The sequence below is a fragment of the Dendrobates tinctorius genome, unplaced genomic scaffold, assembly GCF_039654945.1.
Source record: "Dendrobates tinctorius isolate UK_male_01 unplaced genomic scaffold, ASM3965494v1 ptg000085l, whole genome shotgun sequence".
Lineage (NCBI taxonomy): Eukaryota > Metazoa > Chordata > Amphibia > Anura > Dendrobatidae > Dendrobates > Dendrobates tinctorius.
This window is the reverse complement of record NW_027361753.1, coordinates 5,879,194-5,895,358: the sequence shown is the minus strand read 5'-3', so window position 1 is coordinate 5,895,358 and position 16,165 is coordinate 5,879,194. Positions and strand designations below refer to the sequence as shown.

The window sequence follows — 16,165 nt, the reverse complement described above, 5'->3', positions numbered from 1 at the left end:
CCGGATCCGGTTTCCCCCCCATTGACTTGCATTTGCGCCGGATCGCGCCGGATGGCCATGCGTTTCATCCGGTTTTCGCCGGATCCGGCAATGTGTCGCGATCCGGCGTCTGGAAAAAACGTCTACTGTAACGTTTTTTGTCTCCGGCGAAAAAGCCGGACACGCCGGATCCGGCGCGTCCGGCTTTTTCACACAATGAAAGCCTATGAGCGCCGCAATGCGCCTGATCCGGCGAAAGCCGGATCCGGTGGCCGGATCCGTTTTTTTTGGTCTGAGCATGCTCAGTAGCTCTGCCCACAAGACATATATAAAAGCAAGACAATGGGACCCACAGCCACACCCAACATGCCACCCAAGAAAGCAACCAAGCGCAGCAGGAGAAGGCAGGAGACCACTGCAGCACCATCAGCACCACCACCACCCCAAATGGAGCAGCAAATGGAACATGCTGAGGAGGGGAGTCCAGCAGCAGATGAGAGACGGTAATTATCAAATCCCCCATTCCTCCAAACTAGGGCCATGGAATATCAAGATATTCATTGGCCCTTTGTTTCTCTTTATTCAACAGCCGCCCAAGAGATGCAGCAGCAACAGCAGCAGCAGCAGAAATGGCATCACTGGCAGCAGCAACAGCAGCAGCAATACCCACAGCCATGGAGTCTGGCCATCAACAGGACAGCACATCTTCTTCTGGGAGCCCTCCCTCGCATCGTCAGCGTTTGACGGTAAGTTTTTTTTTCCAAAATCCATCATCTCTGTAATATATGTGTATTCATTGCCTTTTATTTCAAAACAGGAATCACAAGATGAAGAGGAGCTCCCAGAAGAAGAAGGAAGGGGTGGACAGACACCTGGAGTGGGCTCACAATTGGTAAGTTTTTTGCATCAAACGCAGAAACACAACATCACACTACACACAACACATACAAAACAATGTTCTGCAGACCACACGCAGCAAACAAATGCCAAATTTCCCAAATCCAAAGACATAACATTTTTTGTTTTCTTCTCTAGTCTTCCCAATCTGGTGCTCGGCCAAGAGGTCCTCGCAGTGCCTCCCAGGGTCGTCGGCGACAGCAACGCGGCGGTCACCAGCGTGTAAGTATAAATATTTTTGCTTTGTTTTTTTGCACTTTTTATTTCATTTCTTTTGTGGAGGCTAATTATGTTATTTTTGTCTTTTTCTTTAACAGCCTTCACAGCGTGCTCCCGACTCTGACGGTGAGGATGGAGGACTCGATGTGGACCACCTCATCGATCTCGTCAGAGAAAGGGAGCCGCTCTGGAATATGGCTGACCGCCGCCACGCTGACCTTATCGTTACCCGACGACTCTGGGAGGAAATCTGTTCGCTCCTTGTGGGCCGCTGGGAGGACCTCGATGTTCGGGCCCAGATTAAAGAGCGTAAGTATATACAGTACCGGTTGCTTGATGTAAACCAGTGTTTCCCGAACTCCAGTCCTCGTGGTCCCCACGGATCATGTGTTCAGGATTTCTATTTACTATGGAAATCCTGAAAACATGACCCCTGGGGACCATGAGGACTGGAGTTTGGGAAACACTGATGTTGTATACTAACCACTCCTTTCTCGTTTCAGGGAACAGAATTGTGAATCGGTGGCGGTCTGTGAGGGATCGTTTCAAGAAGGAGTTCAATAAAGAGATGCGGGCCCCGAGTGGATCTGGAGGACGCAGGAGCAAGTACAAGTACGCACAAGCCCTGTCGTTCCTCCGGGAAACAATGGTTACTAGAAGGTAAATATTACACACCACATGTGAAAAAAAATGTTAGATGTAACTTTTTTTTTTCAGCCAGGGCCATACCATGTCAGTATTTTAATTGTTTTTTTTTCTCTTTATTCCACAGCACGGTGAGCAGCACTCGGGAGCCTGCACGATTGGACCCTTCTGAGGCGATCCCTGAGGAGACCGGCACCGAGGGACACTTCGACCGCCCCGGTACATCTGCACCTTCCCAGCCTTCCCACACATTCGACCCATCTGTCCCATCCACCAGCACAGGAGCATCGTGGCCGCCTACATTACATGAAGCTGCTGGTGAGGAGATCGCTTTCCCTTTACCCCACCCTTCTGCCCCTGCCACCTCTAGTACACCTGCGGGTACTGGGCGGCAGCGGCAGAGGGGTCAGGAAAAGAGTTATGCGCAAGAGTTCTTGCATCTGAATGCATCTTTCCAGAACTGTCTAAAAGTCTTGTCAGAGCAAATCTCCGCAGGCTTTCAGCAGATCAACTCCAGCATTCTGGAGGTGAAGACACTTCTGCAAACCATGCATTCAGAAGCAAGTTCTTCACCAAACCACACCTTTTTCAGGTCTGTTGTGGAGCGCATGGCAACACTATCTCCTACCCAGCAGATGTATGTAATGCATTCGTGCCACGGTGCTCTACAGCAGGTTACCTCCCAACCTCCACCTCCCACCACTGTAGTTCCTCCACCTGCACCCCCTCCAGCCACTTTCCATCCTCCCCCTCCTATTACATCTGCACCCCCTCCAGCCACTTTCCATCCTCCCCCTCCTATTACATCTGCACCCCCTCCAGCCACTTTCCATCCTCCCCCTCCTATTACATACCAGCAACCTCACCAGTACCAGCAACCTCCCCAGTACCAGACATCTCCCCACTTCCAGCAACCTGCCCCGTACCAAACTCCTTCCCCGTACCAAACTCCTTCCCCGTACCAAACTCCTTCCTCATACAACTTTCCATCAACATCATCTGCTCCTACAGTCCCTGCCCAACCCTCCACTCCACCGCCCACCACCTCTTCTGCCTCCCACATGTCCACCCATTCTGTAGCTTTTTCCACACCTTCACCTCTAACTGTTCCTTCCCCACCACGATCCCAGTCCTCTCTCCACACACCCAGTGTCGAAGTGTCCCGCAGCCCCTCCAGCAGTATTTCCACCCCACACTACACAGATTTGTAATGTGTGTTTTTTAATAAAAATGCCCATTGGGTTTAAAACCTTTATTAAAAAAGTTTTTTGCACTTTAAAAACATTTTACAAAAAAAAAAAAAATTTTAAATAAAAGTTAAATTATCATTTCACAATGGTTGTCTGTCATTTCTTTCTGCGGCGAACTATGTTTAAAAAAAAGGTTAAATAAAGGGTATTTAAAAGGTAAAAAGGTATTCAAAACCAGGTATATAACTGTGGGTAAATTTTAGCTTTTTGCCACAGTTGTGTTCCTGGTTGTGTTTGAAGCAAAGTATTTCACCTAAAAAGTTGTGTTTATTGTTGGTGATTTCCTACCAATGTACACAACTTTTGTTAAAAGGTGAAATACTTTGCATAAAACACAACCAGGTACACACCTGTGGCCTAAAGCTAAAAATAGTAAGACCATGACAAGAAGCCAACTTTGGTTGGCAAAGGTATATACTGTTGGTCCAGAAGGTACACAAGTTTGGTTGGGCACAAATCTTTCACACTCTGTCATCCTGCCAGTGTACTCTGCCTTGAGGTGACATAAAGTATAGTGCAAAATTGTCCCTCATTACTGAAACCGTCACAGAACTTCTAGTGGTAATATTTCCAATGACAACATCCATCTTCGCCAGTAACTTGCTCTTCTCTCCAACCTGCACTTTCTTCTCTACAACCTGTCAAAGAAGGGCTGTAGGAACATGCTATATATAGTTTTCCAGTAGCCAATCCCGTTCGGAAGGCCACAAGGGTCAATTTTAAAAACCGGATCAGGCGTAATCCGTCGAAAAACGGATAGAAAAACGGATGAACCGGATGAGACGGATCCGGTTTTGTCTGTCAAGAACAAGACGGATCCGGCAGAAAACTGGATCCGGCACATCAGGTTTTACAAAACATTTGCCGGATCCGGCATTCCGGCACGACGCCGGATCGCGCCTGACGCCGAAAACCTGATGTGTGAAAGTAGCCTAAGCGATCTCGGTAGCGAGATCGCTGCTGAGTCACAACTTTTGTGACGTAACAGCGATCTCACCAGCGAGATCGCTGTGTGTGACAGCGATCAGCGAGCGGCCCCCCTGCCGGTATCGCTGATCGCTGGAAGAAACCTCTGGACATTTCTTTGGTCGCTGGTCTCCCGCTGGCCAGCACGCATCGCTGTGTGTGACAGGCGGGAGACCAGCGATCAGGTGTAAAAAATAATAAAAAAAAAATAAAAAATAGAGTTTTTCTCACCTTCCGACGTCCCGTTCAGCCATCCCGCCTCTCTCCACGCTCCGGTCCCAGTGATCCTTTGCACGAATGACCGCGAGATGTCACGGTGTCGAGGGATAACAAAGTCTCGCGGTCATTCGTGCAAAGGATCACTGGGACCGGAGCGTGGAGAGAGGCAGGATGGCTGAACGGGACGTCGGAAGGTGAGAATAACTCAATTTTTTATTTTGATTCTATTTTTTACAGCGATGGCCAGCGATGCCGGGCGCTCGGCATCGCTGTGCTGATCGCTGGTGAAGCTGTCTGTGTGACAGCTCACCAGCGATCACGTAGCGACTTATCAGCGATCCTGACACCTTGATATCGGTGTCGGGATCGCTGGTGAGTCGCATAGTGTGACGGGGCCTTAAGGAGCAGACTCATTATCATCAGAAGCAGGATTACAATGACAAATAACACCTCTATATTCAGTAGATAACACACAATCCACCAATCACAATAGATGATGCCACAACTCACCTCCTCCCTCTCCTGTACAATAACTGATAAGATAACACCTCTATATACAGTAGATAACACAGGATCCATCAGTCACAACAGGGGATGTTACAACTCACCTCCTCCTCCTGTACAATGACTGATAACACCTCTATATACAGTAGATAACACAGGATCCACCAGTCACAATATATATAGTATGAGCCCCACATGGCCTCCCTATATGAAGTATGAATCCCACATAGCCTCCCTATATGAAGTATGAATCCCACATAGCCTCCCTATATACAGTATGAGTCCCACATAGCCTCCCTATATACAGTATGAGTCCCACATAGCCTCTCTATATGACGTATGAGTCCCACATAGCCTCCCTACAGTATGAGCCCCACATAGCCTTCTTATATAGAGTGTAATCCCCACATAGCCTCCCTATATAGAGTATGAGCCCCACATAGCCTCCCTATATACAGTATGAGCCCCACATAGTCTTCTCATATAGAGCATGAGCCCCACATAGCCTCCCTATATACATTATGAGCCCCACATAGCCTCCTATATAAATACAAACATCTCACACACATTAAAAAAATAACAACACATACTCACCTCGCTCCCGTTCTCCTGGCGCTCTGCTCTCTCCGATGCACTGACTCTTCACAGTGCACAGCTGAAGCGATGAAATGACTTCTTCGTTGCTGCTGTCTTACACGTTGATTGGTAGAAGAAGGCATCAGTGGGTGGTGGAGAGCACGGTGCGGCCTGTGGTCCATTGTTTCTGCACTTTGGCTTTCTCAGTCCACACTTTGCTCAGGTCTAGTCTATAATGATCCCCCCCCACCCAACTGGTAACACCCACTTGTTAATATATTCACACATTTTAGGTGGAATAACAGAAGAGGAGGAATAACATCTGTGATGGCTTTGCTAGTCAGGATCTGTAAAAAGCTGGGTGGCTGCTTTTGACCCCTTCCCGAACAATTACGCCACATAGGCGTCATGAAAGCCTGTGCCATTATGACCAGTGACGCCAATGTGGCATCATGACTTTAAAGCCACCCTGCGGGTCGGGTGACCGGGGTCACTGAAAGGTCACCCAACCCGCAGATAAAGGGGGCTTTGAACTTCACCACAGGGGGCATGGCTTCGCCCCCACGTGGCTACGATTGCTCTGATTGGCTGTTAAAAGTGAAACAGCCAATCAGAGTGATAGTAATATTTCATCAATGAAAATTGATGCAATATTACAATCCAGCCATGACTGATGCTGCAGTAGCATCGGACATGGCTGGAGAAAGTTACCTGACCCCCCCACACACCGGCTGGCGGGGGCGATCGGCCCCCGCCACTGAATGACAGCGGCGATGTGCCGCCGCTGTCATCATCTGCCCCCCGCCTTCCTTCCGCTCCCCCCTGCAGTTTGATGACCCCCCCAACCACCCCCCGATGCCTACTGAGTGCCGCTGTCGCTCCCGATGTCCCGCGGTCCCGGATCATGGGCGCCGCCATCTTGGAAAATGGCGGGCACATGCGCAGTGCGCCCGCCCGAATCTGCCAGCTGCAGATTCGATTAATTCATTTTGATCACTCTAACAGTGATCAAAATGAAATAAAAAGTAAATATCCCCCCCTCTATCACCCCCATAGGTAGGAACATATAATAAAATAAAGAAAATATTTTTATTTTTATTTTTATTTTTCTTTAGGGTTAGGGCTAGGGTTAGGGCTAGGGATAGGGTTAGGGCTAGGGATAGGGTTGGAATTAGGGTTAGGGTTGGAATTAGGGTAAGGGTTGGCGTTAGGGTTAGGGTGGAATTAGGGTTAGAATTAGGGTTAGGGTTGGAATTAGGGTTAAGATTAGGGTTAGGCTTGTGGTTATGGTTATAGTTAGGGTTGGAATTAGGGTTAGGGGTGTGTTGGAGTTAGGGTTGTGGTTAGGGGTGTGTTGGGGTTAGAATTGAGGGGTTTCCACTGTTTAGGCACATCAGGGGGTTTACAAATGTGACATGGTGCCACCATTAATTCCAGCCAATTTTGCGTTCAAAAAGTCAAACGGTGCTCCCTCCCTTCCAAGCCCCGACGTGTGCCCAAACAGTTGTTTACCCCAACATATGGGGTATCAGCGTATTCAGGAAAAATTGCACAACAACTTTGGGGTACAATTTATCCTGTTACCCTTATGAAAAAAAAAAATTGCAGGCTAAAAATAATTTCTTGGAGGAAAAAAATTATTTTTTATTCACGGCTCTGCGTTATAAACTTCTGTGAACCACTTGGGGGTTCAAGGTGCTCACCACACATCTAGATAAGTTCCTTGGGGGGGTCTAGTTTCCAAAATGGGGTCACTTGTGGGGGGTTGCCACAGTTTAGGTACATCAGGGGCTCTGCAAATGTAACATGATGCCCGCAGACCATTCCATCAAAGTCAGCATTTTAAAGTGTCACTACTTCCCTTCCGAGCCCCGACGTGTGCCCAAACAGTGGTCCCCCCCCAACATATGGGGTACCAGCGTACTCAGGACAAACTGGACAACAACTTTAGGGGTCTAATTTCTCCTGGTACCCTTGTGAAAATTAAAAATTGCGGACTAAAATATAATTTTTTGAGGAAAAAAAATATTTTTTTTATTTTCACGGCTCTGCGTTATAAACTTTTGTGAAGCACTTGGGGGTTCAAAGTGCTCACTCTGCATCTAGATAAGTTCCTTAGGGGGTCTAGTTTCCAAAATGGGGTCATTTGTGGGGGAGATCCAAAGTTTAGGCACACAGGGGCTCTCCAAACACGACATGGTGTCCGCTAACTATTGGAGCTAATTTTCCTTTCAAAAAGTCAAATGGCGCTCCTTCCTTTCTGAGCCCCAACGTGTGCCCAAACAGTGGTTCCCCCCCACATATGGGGTACCAGCGTACTCAGGACAAACTGGCCAACAAATTTTGTGGTCCAATTTCTCCTGTTAGCCATGTGAAAATAAAAAATAGCGTGCTAAAAAATCATTTTTGAGGGAAAAAAATGATTATTTTATTTTCACTGCTCTGCATATAAACTTTTGTGAAGCACTTGGAGGTTCAAAGTGCTCACTACACATCTAGATAAGTTCCTTAAGGGGTCTAGTTTCGAAAATGGGGTCAATTGTAGTGGTACTCCAATGCTTAGGCACACAGGGGTCTCCAAACGCGACATGATGTCCGATAACGATTGGAGCTAATTTTCCATTCAAAAAGTCAAATGGCGCTCCTTCCCTTCCAGACCCTGCCGTGCGCCCAAACAGTGGTTTATGACCACATATGAGGTATCGGTGTACTCAGGAGAAATTGCCCCACAAATTTTAGGATCCATTTTATCCTGTTCCCATGTGAAAATGAAAAAACTGAGGCTAAAAGAAAATGTTTGTGAAAAAAAAAGTACTTTTTTTTTTACGGATCAATTTGTGAAGCACCTGGGGGTTCAAAGTGATCACTATGCATCTAGATAAGTTCCTTGGGGGGGTCTAGTTTCCAAAATGGGGTCACTTGTGGGGGAACTTTAATGTTTAGGCACACAGGGACTCTCCAAACTCGACATGGCAACCGCTAAATATTCAAGCATATTTTCCATTCAAAAAGTCAAATGGCGCTCCTTCCCTTCTGAACCCTGCCGTGCGCCCAAATAGTGGTTTATGACCACATATGAGGTATCCGTGTACTCAGAAGAAATTACCCAACAAATTTTAGGATCTATTTTATCATGTTGCCCATGTGAAAATGGAAAAATTGATGATAAGATAAAATTTTTGTTCGAAAAATTAAAATGTCCATTTTTTCCTTCCACATTGCTTTAGTTCCTGTGAAGCACCTGAAGGGTTAATAATCTTCTTGAAGTAGTTTTGAGTAGCTTGAGGGGTGCAGTTTTTAGAATGGTGTCACTTTTGGGTATTTTCTGCCATATAGACCCCTCAAAGCGACTTCAAATGTGATGTGGTCCGTAAAAAAAATGGTTTTGTAAATTTTGTTGTAAAAATGAGAAATCACTGGTCAACTTTTAACCCTTATAACTTCCTAACAAAAAAAAATTTGTTTCCAAAATTGTGCTGATGTAACGTAAACATGTGGGAAATGTTATTTAGTAACTACCTTGTGTCACATAATTCTCTGGTTTAACAGAATAAAAATTCAAAATTTGAAAATTGCAAAATTTTCAAAATTTTCACCAAATTTCTGATTTTTTCACAAATTATTGACCTAAATTTACCACTAACATGAAGCCCAATATGTCACGAAAAAACAACCTCAGAATCGCTAGGATGCATTGAAGAGTTCCTGAGTTATTACCTCATAAAGGGACACTGGTCAGAATTGCAAAAAATGGCCTGGTCATTAAGGTCAAAATAGGCTGGGTCATGAAGGGGGTTTGTCACCTAGTTTCTGTTGAATAAAACACACTATATGGAGAAAAGGATTGCGACACATGTCTGAAACACTGAATTCAAGTTTTGCATTAAATGAGGAATTTCTATCCCAATATATAGTAGGTGTAATATTAGCAAATACCTCCAATTAGAAATGTAGTATAGTTATTCTGATTCGCTATGTCGCTTACCCCATGTGCAGGGCATTGCAGTAGCTTTGGTATCTATGGTTGCAACTACACATATAGTGACAACAAGTTGTTAGTTGTCGCTACCATGGATACCTAATGTACTGCAATGCCCTGCACATGGGGTAAGCGACATAGCGAATCAGAAGAACTATACTATATTTCTAATTAGAGGTATTTGCTATTATTATTATTATTATTATTATTATTATTATTATTAATAATAAATATACTACAAATTGGGATAGGATTTTGGAGATGGGAATACTCCTTTAAATCCCTTTGTCCAAGTGTATAACATCCAGCACAGACATGGTTGGGGGAGTTTTGTGGTAGAACATGAGCGGCCGCACAGAGCCGGGACCTTGACGCCATCCAACACCTATAATGGAGATTGTGATCCCGGCCTCCCCCCAACATCAGGGTCTGATCTCATGAATGTTCTTCTGGATAAAGGGGCAGAAATTCCCACAGACGCCTCCAAAATCCTGTAGAAATCCTTCCCAGATGAGCGGGAGCCGTTATATCTGCAGAGGGGAAGACTCCATATAATGTCTATGGATGTAGGAAGGGAGGTCAGAAATGAGGGCGAATGTGGAGGGGGCACATACTTTTTTCCATATACTGTAGTGTATGTAGAGGACACGATTTTTATGTATTGTGTTCATGGTGTCTCACTGCAGATAACTCCTTTGAATGGAAATCAAGAGTATTAGAAAAACCTCTGTACTTCTACATTCTGAGCGGCCCGGTGTTCTTGGGTGTGGACTCGTTCTTCTTTCTCAGGTAAGGCTACTTTCACACATCCGTCGGGGAGATTCCGGCGGTGTGCGGCGAAAAGCCCGACGGCCGGAAGCGGAGGCAGCGGAAGTAGCTGCAGCGCAACTTACGGCGGACTCAGCAGTCGTCACCGCAGTACGGGGGAAGACCACTTTTCAAGAGAGAGAGTGAGGGAGATATCCGGGCATGCGCAGAGGAGGAAAACTGCAACCGGTGGCCTGAACAGGTAAAAGCCTGATCCTGCTGCCGGACGTTACCATTGCCTTTCATTGGCCCACAGAGCCGGAAGTGCCGCATGCGTGCAGGTCCGGCTTTTTTCGCCGGAAAAAAAATGTTGCAGCACGCGTTCTGTCCGGCCGCCGGACAGCAGATTTCAGCCGGATCCGGTAAAAACCCGGAACAAACGGAAGCACATGCGGCGCGATCCGGCGCATGTGCTATTCAATGACAAAAAAACCGCATCCGGCTGAATACAAAACCGGATCTGTTTCTTTACACACATGCCGGATTGCGCCTGACGGCAAAATCCGGATGTGTGAAAGAGGCCTAAGAGACGGTGGATTATATTGAAATATCTTGTTATGGCCCGAACAAAATGGCTTAGATTCTGTAATTGTTTACATCTTTAATCCCTTCCCTACATTGAATGTACCTGTAATTTTGCAGTGCGTTCCAGCAAATGGACGTACCTGTACATCATGGCAATCATGCAGGTGTAACGTGTCGGAGGCGGTAGCCATGGGCAAGGCACTCGTCTGTGGTGATCAAATAGAAAGAAATAGCCAGCTCACCAGAGATCAAGCGCAGAAACTCGGAACTCGTTTGTGGTGCTCCAGCACTTTACATGAAAGTGTGGGTCCTGGCAGGGTGTGTGGACTTGTGCTGTGAGGGCCTTACGCCCGTGCAGGCAGCATGTAACCGATATTGCTGGTTGGCCAGGACCAGATGTTTCACAGTATCTTGCAACCACATATGGGGTATCGTCATAATCGGGAGAAAATGCACAACAAATTGCGCAGTCTATTTTCTTCTTCTACTCTTGGGAGAATTTAAACTTTTTCGGCTAAGGCAAAATTTTTGTAGAAAAAATTAAATTTTTCATTTTCACATCCCAATGTCATAAAATTCTGTGCAGCGCCAGTAAGTTTATGATTGTCATCACATAACTTGTTGAATTCCTTGAAGCTTGTAGTTTACAAAATAGTGTTAGATTTTGAGGATTTTTACTGTTTTGGAACCTCTGTGATTCTGCAAATGCGACACAGCGTCCACAATCTATTCCAGCCAAAAATGAAATGCTGCTCCTTCCCTTCTGACCCCTTCTGTGTGCCCAAACAGTAGTTTTTGACCACATTTGGGATATTATAATATTCAGGAGAAATTGCTCAGTAAATTGTACAATCCATATTCTCTTGTTACTATTGCGAAAATGAAAAATTTGGGGGTAAAGCAACATTTTTATGGAAAATAGCTAATTTTTCAATCTTTGCTTCCACTTTATTTTAATTCCTGTGAATCACCTTAAGGATTACCAAACTTCCTAAATGAGATTTTGAATACCTTGAAGGGTGTAGTTTTTAAAATGAGGTCTCTTTTGGGTGTTTTTTTTTTACATATAGGTCTACAAAAGTCACTTCAAATGTAACGTGGTCCCAAACAAAACAGGTTTTGCAAATTTTGTTGGAAAAATGAAAAAAAAAAAAATGCTGCTAAACTTTTAACCCTTTTACATTTTTAACACAAAAAAAGGTTTCAAAATTGATGTTAGTGGGGCAAATGTTATTTATTAATTATTTTTATTGGTATGACTGTCGGTTTTAAGGGAATAAAAAAAAAAATCAAGTTCAAAAATTGCAAATTTTTCAACATTTTCAGCAAATTTCCAATTTTTTTCCTAAATATACGTAAATCATATTGACCTAAATTTACCACTAATGTGAAGTACAATGTGTCACGAAAAAACAATATCAGAATCACTTGGATATGTGGAAGCGTTACAAAGATATGATCACACACAGTGACACTGGTCAGAATTGAAAAATTTGGCTTGGTAGGGAAGGTGAAAACAGGGGTTAATGCAACTGACCCTGTATAGAATATGATAAAAGAGCAGGAAAATGGTGGATAGGATGTAATTCATGCAGCTACAACCCCAAACCGATCATGTAATCAAGAAGACAGTTCTGGGTACCCGGAATTTTTCTGTAAAGCCATACGTCAGTAATCCAACTTGCTGCACAGACTTGCAAGAAATAGAAAAAGAGGAAATGCCAAAAATGTCTACCCCATAAATTCCGCTTTAAAACGGGTGTGTAGTCGTCACAATGTTTTTCATTGCAAATCTTAAAATGAGCTGTACACATAGCATTCAAGACTGACGAATGTAATTATTTCTGGGCCGCCATGTATAAAAGCAATGCTACCGCCGCCCACCTTCCCGTATGATCTCACGGTAATGGAAAATAGCAAGTGACCCTCCACCGCCTCAGCGTCCTGGTATTAAGACTTCTAATTACTAAGGTGAGACTGTGTCTGGACTCCTTCCTTTCCTCGATAAGGAAGATGAAAAGCGAACGCGATGTGTCCCGCTGTTACAGAGGGGGGAAATGACGACGTGCGATATGATAATATCTAACCTAAAATGTCAGTGAAGAGTCAGTTTAATGGGGTCACGGCGACTTCTAGGGAAGCAAATGCAAGAGGGCGATTACTGTTGAGAAGGAGGATTTAATTGCAGCCTTCTCCCAGGTGGTAACACTTGTTAGAGTCAAGATGGCATTTTGATAAATCTAGAAACGCAGCTTGGAAAGTTAATGTCGTATTAGAGGCCACTAATTGCTGTATAAAAAGTATTCACCAACTGGAAAAAAAAAATCTCCTTGTAGCCATTGTCTCCGATTCTTGAGCCTTGTGAATCATAGTTTCCCTTTTAATGTTATTTTTCAGTTTACATATAGATCTAATCTCCAACAAAAAGTTGAGAAATATTTTACTTTTCAATACCGATATTATTTAATTTGCTATCATACTTTTTACACAATTTTGCAAGTTTCTGAGGTGAAATTTGTAAGTATTCCCTGATTGTACCGTGAGTGGAGTTGGCAATAATGGTCAGGGCTGTCCATGGGACGTATCACCTGACATTATGGGCCCTATTGGCATTGCTACCCTTAGGGGATCACTGGGGTTGGAGCAATGAGAGCGAAGCTATAGGAGCTGATGTTGAGGAAAGAAGGATCTGACATGTTGGACTGTAATATGCCCATTACTTTACTCCCACAAGAGATAAGTAAAGTTGGTATGAACTCTATCTAGTCCATCGCATCCAACTCCTAGATTTGCACGACATTGTCCATAACATCAAAGTCCTAGACTTGCACGATATCGTCCATCATATCAAAGTTCTAGATTTTTACGACCTTGTCCATCACATCAAAGTCCTAGATTTGCACGACCTAGCCCATCACATCGAAGTCCTAGATTTGCACGACCTAGTCCATCACATCGAAGTCCTAGATTTGTATGACCTAGTCCATCACATCAAAGTCCTAGATTTGCATGACCTAGTCCATCACATCGAAGTTCTAGATTAGCACGACTTAGTCCATCACATCGAAGTTCTAGATTAGCATGACCTAGTCCATCACATCGAAGTTCTAGATTAGCACGACCTAGTCCATCACATCGAAGTCCTAGATTTGCACGACCTAGTCCATCACATCGAAGTCCTAGATTTGTATGACCTAGTCCATCACATCGAAGTCCTAGATTTGCACGACCTAGTCCATCACATCGAAGTCCTAGATTTGTATGACCTAGTCCATCACATCGAAGTCCTAGATTTGCACGACCTAGTCCATTAACCACAACATTGATCGTGGCCACTGGGTTGGAGCGGGAGATAATCGCCTCTTACCTGACAACATCCATGGCTCTTCTTTTCATGACGGCATCTAATCAAAAGAACAGCTGAAGATGCCGTCAGTTAAGAGTTGGTTTTCAAGCTCCTGTCCAAGGGCACAGACCACGGTCAATAGAAATCGATTTTCACCCACACTAGATATAAGCCATTGTCAGAGAGGTCTGGCATGGACTTTTCCTTGATTACCCTTAGGCTGGGGCTACAAATATTGCAAAGCCAAAGACCACTCTATGTCGCACCTCTAAGTCTAAGGGGTCATATTGCAACAGCAAGAAGCTGGATATTTTACAAGTGGCTTGTCGCAGTCACAATGTCCTACAGGTCACAATGTGATCCCATCCACCTGCATTACGTTGTGATGTAGCAAAGGCTGCATGTACATATGTAACCACAGTCATTTTTATATTACTGGATTTAGGATATAAAAACATACCCAATCGACTTCTCTGCAGTTCTTGTGTTGCAAAACTGGAGCCAGCAATCCAAGAGGACCAGAGGTTTCAAATTTAGTTGCTGCATTTCTCTTTAAATAAATGCCCTTTTCCAAGTTCAGCAGCCAGTTAATCTTATTTATGAATCTTTGGATTATAGGTGTCTGATCAGATATCCAATATTGAGATATTAATTTCCAAGCCATGTACAACATTCCAGAAATAGCGGTTTTACCATATTCATTGGTATTCAGGTCTTCAGTGTACCCCAATATGCATACCAGAGGGTTGGGGTCTATTTGTTCTAGCTACAGTAGGCTCTACGTATAATGTCTAGTACGCCTTTCCAGAAGTAATCCAAGTTAGGGCAAGACCAGAACATATGTAGTAAATCTGCTGGATTTGCCTTACATCTCGTACACATTGGATGTGGTCTGAGTCCAATGTGATATAGGAATTTAGGCGTTCTATAGAATTCACGTGTTAAATTTAGTTGGGGTAGTCTATGGGATTCACTTAAGGATAATTGGGGAGTCCTATGTAGGTGTCTTGCCAGTGCTCGTCTTCAATAAGACCTAACAAGCCCTTCCAACTTGCTTTAGGGTGTATGGGATATTTCACTAGGATCCAGAATTGGACTATATAATACCGGTATCAATCCTCCCGAACTGTATGAAGTGGTTATTCTGTGTATAGTCATATTTTTTAGGATACAGTATGTCTGGACTTGGCCCTTCCGCTTGATATGCGCTTCTTAATTATAGATATTTATACAATTCAGAATGAGGTAGTCCCGACTCCATTTGTAGATGATAAACTTCCTTGAGTGAATCGTCTGTTATTATGTGAGATAGTCAGAGTATCCTTCTCTATCTCCAATTCCCAAACCCTTGTAATCCGGATAGATTCAGTAGTCATTGGGTTTCTGATAGAGAGGTGTATTGAGCTAACTTGTACGTCCTGCATCTTTCTTACTTTCCACCAAAATCGATGAATTAGTGCTACTGTAGGGAGTATATGTCGGGAGACTTTTGGCTTGTGTGACTCTAAAGCTTCAAAAAGTCTAGAAGAGGCTCCCCCCCCACCGCGAGGATGTGGAAAAAGCCCAAGGATTTGGGACAGCCACACCTCCATCGCCCTTCTCTCTTTGCAGTATTTTCATTTTGATTATTGGAGATTGCCTCCTCCAAATTATTTCCCTAAACAGGCGATTAGTTTGAAAGAAATATTTGAGGCATCCAAATAGGGGAGTTATGGAGTGCGTAGAATATCTGAGGCATCCAAATCATTTTAGTTGGGTTTGTGCGTCCCACCACCGATAAAGGTAATTTGGACCAAGTTTTCTTTTTGTGTTTATATTTCATAAGAATTGGAGTAAGGTTTAGTCTGTCGTAATCACTTATTTGAGGTGTTAATGCCTTTTTCAGGAGCTAGTATAGGAGGGCAAGTTATCCTTATTAAATACTGGAAAGATTGCTGATTTGCTCCAATTTATTTTTAGACCTGAGTATCTCCTGAATCTCTCAATGATCTTCATGGCCACTGGTTAAGATGTTAGATCTTTTCCATGGTTCCTCTACAGAACGAATTATGTCTGGGTGCGTTCTAATAAATGCTGCAAGGGGCTCAATAGCCAGTGCGAAAAGGAGAGGAGATAGGGGGCATTCCCGTCTAGTGCCTCTACCAAGATCAAATGCTGATGAGAGTTGTCCATTTAATGATGGCCGAACGTGCTTGGATACCATCTTACCCGAGCACGCTTGGGTGTTATCTGAGTATCTTGGGCGTGCTCGTA

At 44.2% G+C, this 16,165-nt stretch overlaps 1 protein-coding gene and 1 long non-coding RNA gene across 2 annotated transcripts in view; both read left to right on the top strand.

Annotated features, from left to right (window-relative positions):
* Positions 1 to 16,165, top strand: part of LOC141097588 (O-acyltransferase like protein-like) — a 53,976-nt gene that overhangs the window by 15,416 nt on the left and 22,395 nt on the right. Inside the window, exon 6 of the mRNA XM_073584842.1 lies at positions 9,921 to 10,023. Coding sequence (XP_073440943.1) covers positions 9,921 to 10,023 — 103 coding nt within the window. The remainder of the gene's footprint in view (positions 1 to 9,920; positions 10,024 to 16,165) is intronic.
* LOC141097586 (uncharacterized) lies at positions 989 to 3,098 on the top strand. Its single transcript, XR_012234004.1, has 3 exons — positions 989 to 1,098; positions 1,194 to 1,404; positions 1,599 to 3,098. It is a non-coding gene; the product is annotated as an uncharacterized lncRNA (long non-coding RNA).